We start from the raw sequence: 13945 nt of genomic DNA, 5'->3' as shown, positions 1-13945 counted from the left end.
CTGTATGGAAGTAATAGAAGCTGAATGTCCCTGAAGCACTGCCACTGGTGCACAAGTTCGAAGACACCACACTCTTACAACCTTAGCACAGCTCACTGTGGAAATCAGGGTATTTTCATAGCTCACAGCCATGTCAGATATTTCAGCAGAGTAACCTCTAAGTGTAGCAAGGAGACGCCCATCATTTGTCGCCCAGATTTTGACCAAACAGTCATCTGAACCCTGTAGTAACACAAAAGCACAGGTTTACAGTGAAGCAGAAATTGGCCAACACAGACACACAAGATACGCCCCCATCCACCCCCAAACCCGAGAGTATTGTATTCAGTTCCTTGAAAGATTTTCAGTTGAAGTTTCTTCTCTGTATAATATGGATTGAGTCATAAAAATAAACACTACATGGTAGCACTAAAGGTGCTATTCAAATTGGCAATGGCATTTATAAAGACTCCTCACAAAATATCCATAGTCTAGATAACTCTAAATTGTTTTAACTCACTTTTAAGTGATTTGGCATTAATTGACTGATTTGAAGTAGTTTTATTTCCATTGCTTGAATAATTGTCTCTACAAATACTTAAAAATGTAAGTAAAAGTCTACATGCATTTCTTAACAAGCCTGAAGCAGTTAAATAATGGCTGTTGAAAATTCTGAATTAAACTTCCTACTGAGACTCTCAAAAGAGTTTTTAAAATTGTAAAAACAATTATTTTCTCATGTGATTGATGGTATTTAGTAGTTATCTGTTAAGAAAGAGGGCAATTTTCATCCTCATTATGATCCTCAAATACCGACGTGACACCTTTAGAGTCCTAAAGTTGGCAGTGGATGAATTTGCAATGAACTTTAGAGCTATGCTTTCTCCAAGTACAAACGTCTTCCGATATTGTAGCAAACCATTGTAAAATGAAAATGATGACATGTGAACTTCTGTGTTAATTTGATACTTATGCAGTCAGATTAAGCCTCTTGGGAAATGTTAGTGTACTAAAATTCTGTATTCAAAAGCATAAAATATTATATGATAAATAAAAACTTAATTTAAAAAGTAACACATACTAAAATAAAAATACATGAAACAACTATAATATTTATAAGCACACAGGTTCAGCTACTCAATGAGAATAATGTAGTTAATAATAAGTAAATTTGGCATTATGCTCAGTGCACTCTGTATTTTAATAAAAGTTTGTAAAATGGAATAAAATTCAGAATCTAAACATGTTTCACATAAATTAACAACCTCTAGACTATCAGTTGATTATATATAGAATATAAAATTTGAAGATTTAAATTTCTTATATTGCTTCCCCAAAGAGATTAGGCACTGTATTATCATTCACCAATTTACCCATACAGTATGAGAAAAAGATGTTCAGTTTCCAATCATCTTTTTCCACACTCATGCATCCAAAAAGGATAAATTCTCTAAAAAGCATAATGCAATGTTATGAAGTCTAGTTCCCATTGCTACACATTTCCAATATAGTACAGTATCATAAATGTTAAACTCACTGTGAATATTCTTCTCCCACTGCGGTCAAAGGCTACACTGTAGACAGATGATAAGTGACCCAGAATTCTCTTATGCATCTTAAGGTGCTGGTAAGCAAATGAAGGGAAAATATCGCTGCAGTGACTACATCCAGTTAATTGCCTGGCAGAAGTGATATTCCCTGAAAATATCAAAAGATCCACTTCTAAAAAACTAAAATTTACTTTATAATGTTAATTAATGAACATTAAGATGAGACAAAACAGGGAACACAACACAACACAGCAATTCTAGGCCATGAAAAGTCTAAATTTCCTTCTTTTATAAATTAAGTCCACTATCCAAAAACACTAAGCACAGCCTTCTGTTAAATCCCAGGGGTCTGATCTATCTTGTTGTCTTATTATGTTTTCTTAAGCACACTCATCTTTCATGATTCACTCTAGTAAAAAACACTGTCAGTTAAAATGCAAAAGGAACTCTTACTGTACAATGAGAAGTTTTAAAATTAATACCGTATTTGGTTCAAACGTATACCAGGATTTTTTAGTGAACTTGAGCCTCAACCCTGCACATCGGTGAACCACACTTACAGCTCTCCTTAAACATTGCAGACTAGTTCAAGAGATTTACCCCTTGACAAGAGAAGACAACCCTGGTGTCATCATGATAATGCGTTGGGCTACTAGCCACAAGGACAGCAGTTTAAAGCTACCAGCCAGCTCAGAGGGAGAAAGCCAATATTTTCTACTCTCCTAAAGGTTTACAGTCTGAATAACTCACAGAAGCACTTCTACCCTGCCCTATCGGTTTGTTATGAGTCACAATTGACTTGATAACAGTGATTTCTTTGGTTTTATCATGTTATTTAGGTTTTAAGTTGTAAATGATCCTTTCTAGGATTGCCCATGTGTGCTCTACTTTTGGGTTTTTGAATCTGTACATATTCTTCATGTTAACAATAAACTTCAGAAGCATCAACGCCTATAGAGCCATCTTGGGTTCTGCCGCATTATTTTGTTTGCTTTGCCTTCTTCCTCATTTTCTTAAAACGCCACTGAAGTAAAGCATAAGTCTACACAACTCTCCAAATACAGCCTGGATTCTCCTCACTCTCCTGAAATGAAAAACTTCATCCCCATGTCAGGATTTACAACCACCCACTGGCACCATAAACTTTCTCCAGACTTCCGTTATACAATGACAATATTTAACACCCAACATCTTCTATTTGAACCCCCTAAATTCAAAGTCACTTTGAATCAAGATCACACCGCATAAATACAATACAAGTGATAATAGCTTTATGTTTAAGCAAGGAAAATTAAGGCGAGAGTTGAGTTCTAGGTAGATTAGTACAATCAGAACCATGCCAGAATGAAAACTATGAAACCTTTCAATGTCTCACAGTCCTAAGAGCAATGGAGCCTTTCTTTCAGGCAAATGTAGATCCAGTGGCCACTTTAAACTGACAAAATGAAACAATGAACGGTGAAGAGCATTATCAGCAACACCTGGGACGTAAATCATAAAAACAAGTTAGAGATCTGAGTATTTATGTGATATTGAGAAGCTGAGTAAGTAATCGTAGAATGTGCATAAGCATCAGTACTATGTAAGGTTTTTCTTGGTAGTGGCTACGCATCTCAACCCCCAGAAAATTCTATAGATATAAGGTGAGACGAACATGTATCTCACTTTGGAACTTTAGAAATTCTCCTCTCATCAAACATGTCTTGCTTTCGATTTTCTTTTCCCAATCTATACTTTGCATGTGGATGGAGGAAAAAATATGTTACTTTAAAGCAGAGTTTCTCAATCTTGGACTTGTTGTTTTTTTGAGCTGGATTATTCTTTGTTTTAGGGCCTATGTGACCATTTTTTGGGATTTAACAATATTTGAGGCCTACACACTAGATGCAAGTAACAAAACCCTTTCTCAAGGTAGAACAACCAAAATTGTTTCCAGACATTGTCAAATGTCCCCTTAGAGGAGTAAAACTAGCCAGGGCTGAGAACCATTACCTGAAGGTATCAAATAAACCTAAGAAGAACAGGAAAAAGAAGAACATAACCAAAGAGAAAACTTTCAGGGAAAGAAAGAGCCACAGGCAGGAAGGAAGGAAGGAAGGAAGGGAGGGAGGAAAGAGGTAAACAGTTACCAGTGAGGAAAGTCATTCATTCATTCATCCAAAAAATAACATGAATTTCTCAAAGGAGTATAAAATAGCATGTAAACACACCTTATAAACTTAGTATATAAACATGATGATTTTTACCCACAATAATTAGGATGGCAGACTTTTAAATAGGAACAATTGTGGGGTATTTTGTACATCTTTATAGTACATATAATTTAGCTTTACTTTTAAAAAATTCCTTTACCAAAAAGTAAGAAATAATTGAGAAGAATATTGTGAAATATTTGAAATCAATATAGCAAAATTTTAATATATAAAAAATGCATATAAAACTTAGCAACCATCAAACCAAAGAGATAATGGGTAAAAAAATGAACAATAACGCTCAGCATAGAAAATATGAATAATGACCAGAATCCCAGATAATGTTCGATTTTCCCTGTCAAATCCAATTGAGAATAAGGTATAGTTTTGACCCCACTATGTTAACATTGAAAAATGCTCTAAAACCTAATGCTGGTAATGAAAATGGAAATGGCACAGTCTACTCATCCACTAGCACTGTGGACTAATATGAGCCACCTGGAAAATGATTGGACAATACATTTCAAGAATCATGAAATTGCAACATCCACTGTCTCATCCCTGGGAACCTATCCAACAACTATATATACCTGAGTACCAAGAAAAAATGTATATACACTACATATTTACTGGTGTGTTCATGAAAATAACTATGAGTTCACTTAACAGGAATGGATAATTAAAGACTATATAATGGGTTAATATGTAATCATTAACAGTGAAAATATACAACATTATAGCAATGTAGAAGTTTTTTTTAATTAATTAATTAATTTTTTATTTTTTAAACAATTTATTCGGGCTCATACAATTCTTTTCACAGTTCATACATATACATATATCAATTATATAAAGCACATCTGTACAGTCTTTGCCCTAATCATTTTTTTCTCTTTTCTTCTTTTACATTTTATTAGGGACTCATACAACTCTTACCACAATCCATACATATACATACATCAATTGTATAAAGCACATCCATACATTCCCTGCCCCAATCATTCTCAAGGCATTTGCTCTCCACTTAAGCCCCTTGCATCCGGTCCTCTTTTTTCCCCCCACTCCCTCCCCATTCCCCCCTCCCTCATATGCCCTTGGTAATTTATACATCGTTATTTTGTCATATCTTGCCCTATCCGGAGTCTCCCTTCCCCCCTTCTCTGCTGTCCCTCTCCCAAGGAAGAGGTCACATGTGGATCCTTGTAATCAGTTCCCCCTTTCCAACCCACTCACCCTCCACTCTCCCAGCATCGTCCCTCACACCCTTGGTCCTGAAGGTATCATCCACCCTGGATTCCCTGTACCTCCAACCCTCATATGCACCAGTGTACAGCCTCTGTCCTATCCAGCCCTGCAAGGTAGAATTCGGATCATGGTAGTTGGGGGGAGGAAGCATCCAGGATCTGGGGGAAAGCTGTGTTCTTCATCGATACTACCTCACACCCTAATTAACCCAATGTAGAAGTTTTTAAGAACTCTAAAACAAGGTATGAAAAACACGATTGGATGTGGACTATGGCTTAAATTATGTAAAGTGTAAATTATGTCATTGTGTAAATTATGTAAAGTGGACTACAGCTTAAATTATGTAAAATTATGTGTACATAAATGGATAAAATCTAGACAGAACAAAAAGAAATGAAATGAATAACTTTGTGTTGAAAGTAGTTATTATTTTTCATGAAGTATTTTTTCATATATTTGAAATAAATTTGTTAGTCACTACAGACTCCATGTCATGTCAGTTTTACTTTTCCTCCATTTTGTAGTTACTCAGACTAATATTTAGGTCAACTGGGTAAGGAATCTGTAGGTGTTTTTTGAGGGAGGTCGTTAAAGAAGCAGTGTATATAGTTACTAAATACTTTCAGCGATACTTTTTTTTCTTACATGTATGTTTTCCATTAGAGTCTTCCCCTAGCCATCAATGACAGTGCTCTGGTGGTGTAGTGCGTCATACACTGAATGGGCTGCTAACTACACAGTCTGCAATTCGAAACCACCAGCTGCTCCATAGAAGAAAGATGAAGCTGTCTGCACTCCCAGAGGCTTGCCGCCTCAGAAACCCAGAGCAGCAGGTTCTACATGGTCCCACACGGTTGCTGTAAGGCAGAACGGACTTGTCAGAAGCAGGTTCGGTTTTGATTTTGAGTCATCACTGAGCCACCACAGCCACTGAGTGACTCCGTCTCACAGCAACCCCTTCTATATAACTTCCCCACGTGGTAGCTAGGGACATTGAGCCACCAACCTTTCAGTCACACTTCAAAACTTACCCCAACAGTGCCACTGGGGTTCCTTGCTACTCATAACAATTATAAAGTGTTCTAATGTGTTGCAAATATAACCTCAGAAATTGTCAAAAATGTATTTATGTATTCCCTGAGATGACAAAATCTATACATTTTTCTCAGTCCAGTCAACAGGTAACGTTAGCAAGCCTTTGACTCCACTCAGTTAGGAATTCCAGAAACACTTACGTTTGCATGTTTTCGCCATTTAGTCAGTTTCCCAGTACTATTTGTTGTTTTATTCAAGTATTGAACAGAGTATTGTGTATTTTAAAATTAATGCACTTAGTTAAATAACATGTGCATACATATTAAGGGGCATCCAAATGGAATGACATCATTTAATTCCAATTTTCCATAAACTTTCTGAAACCCCCTTCTATATAGCACAAACCATATAGAAGAAACTAATGTTCAAGGAAAGAGTGGTAGATACATAATCTGGTGTCAATTTGAGAGGATTATGAGAGAAGTTGTGGAGCCTGGCCTGTCAATCAAGACATAACCAATGAGGCTTCTGTGTGGGCATGCCGTTCTCCTGAGAATTCTGGGAACTTCTTTTTTTCTTCTTGGAAGTGGGAGACGCTTTGCTCTCATTCCCCTGGAGACTCTACTGACAATGCTGACTTCCTGGGAGACAACCCTGAGGAGAAGCCACATGACTTACCCTGATGCAGCCCTGAGAACTGGAGGAGCCACATGGAGACCCCTGACAGTGCTGAGATGCTTCTACCGCCACTGACTTTGCACCCACTGGCCTGTGATCTTCCTGCATTCAGCATCATGCATGTGTTTCATGAGTCTGAAGAGGACTTTATAGATTGGTATCAGACATAAGGGCTAATGTTAGACCTATGGGCTTGGACTTGACTGGGATGCTTTCTTGATGTACAATTGCCCTTTATATAAAACTCTCCCATATACATAAGAGTTTCTATGCATTTGTTGCTCTAGTCCACTCAGACTAGCAAAGGGGGTTTCGAGTTTTGATGCATTATTTGCATAAAAATACGACAGGCAATTCCAGTGCATTACCAGGAATCTTTTCCCCAGTTGTTAATGGCTGATAAATGAATAGAAAGAAACAAGGAAAGGGCTCATTTTCACCAATATCTGAATATTCTAATAAAGCGAAGTAGATCTCATCCTTCTGGCACACGGGTCAGCAAACAGCAGCTCTCAAGCCGTATGCAGCTTTCGCAATGTGCACATGAGGCTCTGACGTGAAATTGAAAATGAAAATAAATCCAACATAGTTTTATTTATAACATTTAAAAGAATATTATCAGATAATGGTGATTTCATTTGTTTTTAAATCTATATCTTTGGCTCTTGAATAATTTTTAAATTGGTGTGAAAGACAGGATTGGCTTTCCCATCTCAAAGGTTGCCTACCAGCAGAATTCTCCTGTCGCTCTTTTGTAGATTGGGAGTGTTCAAAGCCACTTTTCCTTTTCTCAAAAGGAATAATAGTAAAAGCACACACACTGCATTGTGTAAGAAAGTCTCTATCAAAAGCACAATGTGAGTGACTGGTTTCCTTTTACTTCTACTGTAACCATAATTCACATGGAAACATACAATTTATCTTCCAACATGTAGCAAAGTTGAATACAGTATTCAAATGCGACAACTACGTGTAGGCCCAAGTTACTGACGTCCAACTTACAAAGCTATAAAGCACCCTTCTAAAAACCTATTACATTAAAAACTTGAAATCACATACAATGGTTCATAATAACAAATGGTGCTACTTTGTGATATGCATAAAAACATTATTATATTGACTGTATTATGTTTAGAATGTTTCAATATAGCTGAAGATGTTTCTTTAATGTTTGTTATGCATACAAAGTTAACTCCTTGCCTCAATTCTGATTCATGACTCATTCACTGACATCAAGTTGATTCTGACTCATAGAAATCCTAAAGGACAGGGCAGAACTGCCCCTGTGGGTTTCTGACACTGTAACTATTTAGGAGAGTAGACAGCCTCTTCTTTCTCTCAAGGAGCAACTGTTGATTTTGAACTGCTGACCTTACACTTAGTACCCCGAAATATAGCATACTTCAATGCCATCATAATAACCTTATATGATTTGAAGAGGGGCCCCTTGGAGGTCAGCGGTTTAAAACCACCAGGTGCTCTTATGAGAAAGATCAGTAAAGAATTTTAGCCCCAGAAACCCAAAGGAGCAGTTCTCCTCTGCCTTATAGGGTTGCTATGATAGAAAGGAAGACAATATACTAAGACAACAAACCACAAGGAACTGCTCTGACTTAATGTTCAAACTTAACTTCAAAAGACAGATTTAGGACAGTAACTTGTTCATAACTGAAGCGCTTTCTGTACAAATAAATGAGAACATATCTGTGCATCCTTCTGATCTACTTTTATTTCATTGTACTTCTTATTCTTTCTATTAAACCAATTCATATTCATTATAATTCTTTGTAGTTATGCAATACGCTTAAAATTTATGTCATTAGTTTAAAAGTTTTCTTATTCAAGGGGGTACCCCCCAAAACCGGAATCCCCTCTGCCGAAGCTATGTATTTAAATTTGTTTACAAAACAACCTTATCACCTTCAATGTACTTTCCATTGCACTTAATGCATTTATAAAATCTACTATTTCATTCTTGGAAATATTTTTCAAACTCATCTGTTTGAATGACTAACAGGACACACCCTCTTTTTCCCTTCATCTCTTCTAAGTTGTCAAATTGCTGTCCTTTCCTGTTCTTCTTCATTCAAAGAAACACAAAGAAGTTGCACATAGTGAGGACAGGGGAATACAGTGTGTGCAGTATGAGAGGCACAACATTGAGATGGCTGCTTGAGCAGGTGCATTGTCGTCAGGCAGAACAAGTCCCCAATCTGCCACAAATCAGGCTTCTTTTCATACACTGTTATGCAATCTTTTCAGAACCTATTCTGGACTGGTGCAACAAACTCCAATGCACTATGAGTCAATATTTTCATCTATACGGGAAGTTGACAGACCTTCAGAAGGAGCTCTGTCATCAACTGCCATTTCACCTTTTTTGAAACAAGAAACGCACTTATAAACTTGAGTTTTCCCCATAGCACTGACCTTATAAGCTGTGTTCAACATCACAGCAGTTTCTGCAGCATTTTCCCCAAGCGGGAAACAAAATTTCATAGCCGCTTAAATCGGCTATTTACTTAAAACAAACTGTGGTTTGAGCGAAACTGCTTGTGTAAGAAAAAAAAAATTCCCTGTGACCAGAGAGAACCTTCCCAGGCAATGTCACGGCATGCCATAACTCAGAGTGATTTGCTTGATGGTAGCCTAGTGGGAAAAATTCATACTCAGAAAGCTCTGCTCCATCCAATACAATTCCATTTTGGGGGGTTACCAACTCATATATATGCCTCACTGTTATTTCAAAGTTCCAACTTTGAAAACGTTCTCAGGGAGATCCTCCAAATGGACAGGACCCTGTATAAGGATGCCAGTAGGACTGGGGCACCATCCAGAGGCTACCCCAAATAAGCCAGAGGCCTCAGTGACAGCCATACCACATGAGGGACTATAGACAACCAGCCACAGAATGCCCTCTCTAGTTCTTCCATGACGCCCGGGTCAGACTAAGAGGATACAGGCCAATGGTGGGATGATATGGCCTCATTATGCAGACAGGGAGAGGGCAGGAGAGTGCCTAAAGGTGGCCATGTGAGGCTGTGAGGGTGAAGCCAGGCTACAGAACAATTGGCAGAAAATATCTGACGACCACCTCCGCCAACAACAGCCCTTACAAATTACACAGTAATAGGAAGGCATGGTGGATAGGGAATGCCCACCATCACACACACACACACACATACACACACACAGATGTACCTGGGTTGCGTGAAGGTTAGTAAGCACGCTGAGTAGGGTTTGGAAGGTTCGTGGGTAAGAATGTGGGTGGGTGGGTCGGTGTGTGCATGGGCACTAAAGATAAAGACAAAACCCAATTTGGGCATAATGCTGACTTTGTCCAACAACCTGGGCCTTGGGACCTAATGATGTCGATAAATGAGGAATGGATGTACAATTAATCCTAGTTCGGCATCCATTGACACTGGCGGTATGTTCTGTGAAATAAGGTATTACATGTTTAAACACTGTGCAAACACCATATGTAACTAGATCTAGATCTACATGCAGTCCCTGGATTACAAATAATTTCCTTTCCTAAATGTGTCTTCAAACTGAACCTGTATTTAAGTTGGGACAGGTAGGAAACCATTGTATCTAACTTCAGTTAGGCATATGCTTGTCTTAGTCTGTAGAATGTAGGGTACCATTTGATGTACAACAAATATCAAAGGAACACGTCCAGAGACAGAAACATTTTAACATAATAATACAACAATAATGCTTTGAGGTCCACACAGAGCAGTGCCATTTATGATTACAAAACATATACTTTGAGTTTTTAATGTAATGGGCTTTATGGGGGTTGGTATCATGTATGTATAATTTATGTGTTCAAACTCTGCCTGAATGGGTGTTATAATGTTGTAATGGTTATGTTTAATCATTTCAAAAGCATCATAAAGGGTGTTATTATTCTGTCCTTTATTTAAGGAATGTAGTTTTACAGTCCTAAAGTCAAAAGGCAAACCATTTCCAAATTACTGGTTACAACATGGTAACCAAGTGTGCTAAGTTATGTTGGGTTAAAAAAAGTATACTTCTCCATCCACTAGTGTTAAGGATCAGGCAACTCTTTTTTTTAACAGAGTACATTAAAATTATGGGTTTCTAATATGGGGTATGAGATGGTCAAATCATGTCCCAATCATATTTATACATTATATTCTTTTACGTGGAGATGTGAACATAACTTTATCATATAACTTCTTGAGAACTCTCTTTTTGACAGACACTTGGTGTCTAAATATACATTATTTGTATATAACTATGTGGACAGTTTAACTTAAAAAGCTAATCAAGTACATGTACAAAACATTTTTAAATTTAAAATAATCTACTTGAAATTCTTCATGTCTCCTAAATCCTTTATAATTTTGCAAGCTGTGCTTCCAAATTGTTCACATATTAAAAATACGATATGATGTGGCTTCTGTCAGTGATAGATCAAAATTACTTTGAGTCAAGTAATGTCTACAATGCAGTGATCTATATAAATATGGTCCTTCTAACCATAATCCTACATTTTGTGATCTACTGCGTATCCTAGCCTCTATGCTTAGGATTATAGTGTCATTTAGTAGTGACTTGTCTGTAACTTAATGATGTGGGATATATCCAATGACTCTCTACCATATTAGGCAAATAGCCAGCTTCTTGCTTAATTAAGAGAAGGAGGCAGCTGGGGTTGCAGAATTGGCTGAGATAAGATTCAGCACACCTAACATGCACAGTAAAGACTAAATGCCCTCATTGTGACCTTTGGACATCCAAACCAAAAACAACCAATGCTGACTCACAGAAAATTCTCCAAGTAAGGCTGATCTTCTCGCAAATTAGGAACAACCATTTTTATTTACCCCTCACCCACCATGCTAAAGTGTTCTTTTATATAACCATATAAAAAGCCAGCAAAGAAAGAAAAGACTAAAGTGGATGTCAGAAGAGACTCTGAAAAGTGCTCTTAGTTGCAGAGTAGCTAGAGCAAATTGAAGAAATGAGGCCAAGGAGGCAAATAGAAAATATCAAAGGTTGCTTTGAGAAGACAAAGTCAAATAAAACAAAATCTGCAAGAATCTAGAATAAGAAAACCAAAAGGGAAAAATTTCAGCATATATGAAACTGAAAGAACTCAAGAAAATCCAATCGTTGGCGTGCCATTTTAAAAACTTCTACAGGCAAAATACTGAACGAAGCATCAAGAGGAAATGGAAAGAATGCACAGTCACTGTATCAAAAGGAGCTGGTTGATATTCCATCATTTCAGGAGGTAACACAAGATCAAGAACCAATGGTGCTGAAAGAAGAAGTTCAAGCGACACTGGAAGCATTAGCCAAAACCAAAGCTCCAAGAATGAATGGGACACCCATTGAAATGTTTCAGCAAACTGAAGAAGCACTGGGAGCACTCACTTGTTCTCTGCCAGGAAATTTGGAAGACAGCTATTTGGCCAACTGACTGGAAGAGATGCATATTTGTTCCCCTTGCAAAGGAAGGCGAACCAACAGAATGCTCAAACTACAGAATAATCTTATTGATATGGCATGCACATAAAATTTTGCTTAACATCATCCAACAACAGTTGCAGCAGTGCATTGACGGAGAAATGCCGAAAATTGAAATAGATTCAAAAGAGGATGTCAGACAAGGCATATTGTTGCTGAAATCAAATGCATCTTGGCTCAGAGAAGAGAATACCAGAGAGATGTTTACTTGTGCTTCACTGAATGCAAAGGCATTCAACTGTGTGGATCATAATAATTAGTGGATAAGCTTGAGAAGAATGGCGATTCCAGGACACTTCGTTGTGGTAATTTAGAACTTGTATGTGACTCGAGACACTTGTTCAAACAGAACAGGGAAATACTGCATGGTTCAAAATCAAGAAAGGTATAGGTCAGGGTTGTATCCTCTCACCACACTTGTTCTATCTGTATGCCAAGAGAATCATTAGAGAAGGTGTACTATATGAAGAAGAATTGGAGGAAGGCTTACTAATAACCTGTGGTATGCAGGTGACAGAACCTTACCTCCTGAAAGTGAGGAAGAATTGAAGCACTTTCTGATGAAAATAAATGACTACAGCCTTCAGTGGGGATTAAAATTCAATGTAAAGAAGACCAACATTCTCAATAATGACCTAACAGATAACATCGTGATAAAGGGAGAAAACGTTGACACTGTCAAGAATTTTGTATTTTTTGGTCGCACAACCAATGCTCATGGAAGCAGCAGTCAGGAGATGAAAGATGTATTGTATTAGGTAAAGTTGCTGCACAAGACCTCTTTAGAGTACCGAAGAGTAAGGGGGTTGCTTGGAGGATTAAGGCGCTCCTGACCCAAACAAGAATAATCTCCATTGCATGTGAAAGTTGGACCCTTATTCAGTGTTCTTATTTGGGACGTTCATAGAAAATAGATGCATTTGAATTGTGGTGCTGGAGAAGAATAATGAAAGTACCATTGACTGCTAAAAGGGCAAACTGATCGGTAGTGGTAAAAGGTCCAAGTGTTCCTTAGAGACAAGGATGGACAACTTTGTCTTACATGCTTTGGACATATTGTGAGGAGCGATCAGACCCTGGGGAAGGATATCCTGTTTGGTAAAGTGGAAGGACAGCAAAAAGGAGGAGGCCCTCACCAAGAAGGATTGACACCGTGGCTGCATCCGTGAGCTCAGGCCTGGGAATGATTGTGAGGACGACACAGACTGTGCAGTTTCGTTCTCTTGTGTATGTGGCCGCTATGGCTCAGAGTCGACTCCATGGCGCCTAACAGAAGCATGTAACCAGATCACCATTCACTTCCTCCTAAACCTTTCTAGGGGAAATAAAATTGATATTTCTAAAGAATGTTCAGTTCTACTGTTGAACTCTGCTAAGTTCTATGAGACTTGTGCCCATATGGCTGGACTGCTATCCACAAGGTTGGCAGTTTAAACCCACCAGATCTCTGAGGGAGAATGCTGAAACTGCTCCCATAAAAAATTATAAAGCTGCAGAAAAGTAATATAGTGTCTCTATGAGTCAAAATCCACTAGATTCCTGTATGTTTTACTTTTCTTGTAAATCTTAAATTACAGAGACAAGGCATTAATAGTAGATATGCTTGTCTTCTCTGAAGGGACCTGGCTCTATTCCTGTCCAATGCACCTCATCAACAGTCACCACCGTTCCGCGGTATATGGCACGTTTATCAGACACTGAATAAATTTCAATAAAACTCTTTACAGTGGGCTTCCAGAAACAGAAGTGCTTGAGAAAAAT

General features: G+C 37.9%; 1 protein-coding gene across 1 annotated transcript in view; it reads right to left on the bottom strand.

Annotated features, from left to right (window-relative positions):
• LOC142433495 (bromodomain and WD repeat-containing protein 3-like) overlaps window positions 1–13945 on the bottom strand; it is a 64593-nt gene that overhangs the window by 14372 nt on the left and 36276 nt on the right. Inside the window, exons 4-5 of the mRNA XM_075538389.1 lie at window positions 1517–1677; window positions 1–222 (exon numbers count right to left, since the gene is read on the bottom strand). Of these exons, the coding sequence (XP_075394504.1) occupies window positions 1–222; window positions 1517–1677 (383 nt within the window). The remainder of the gene's footprint in view (window positions 223–1516; window positions 1678–13945) is intronic.

Source organism: Tenrec ecaudatus, chromosome X (assembly GCF_050624435.1).
Source record: "Tenrec ecaudatus isolate mTenEca1 chromosome X, mTenEca1.hap1, whole genome shotgun sequence".
Lineage (NCBI taxonomy): Eukaryota > Metazoa > Chordata > Mammalia > Afrosoricida > Tenrecidae > Tenrec > Tenrec ecaudatus.
Note: the sequence above shows the minus strand (reverse complement) of the source record. Positions and strands in the feature narration are given on the sequence as shown.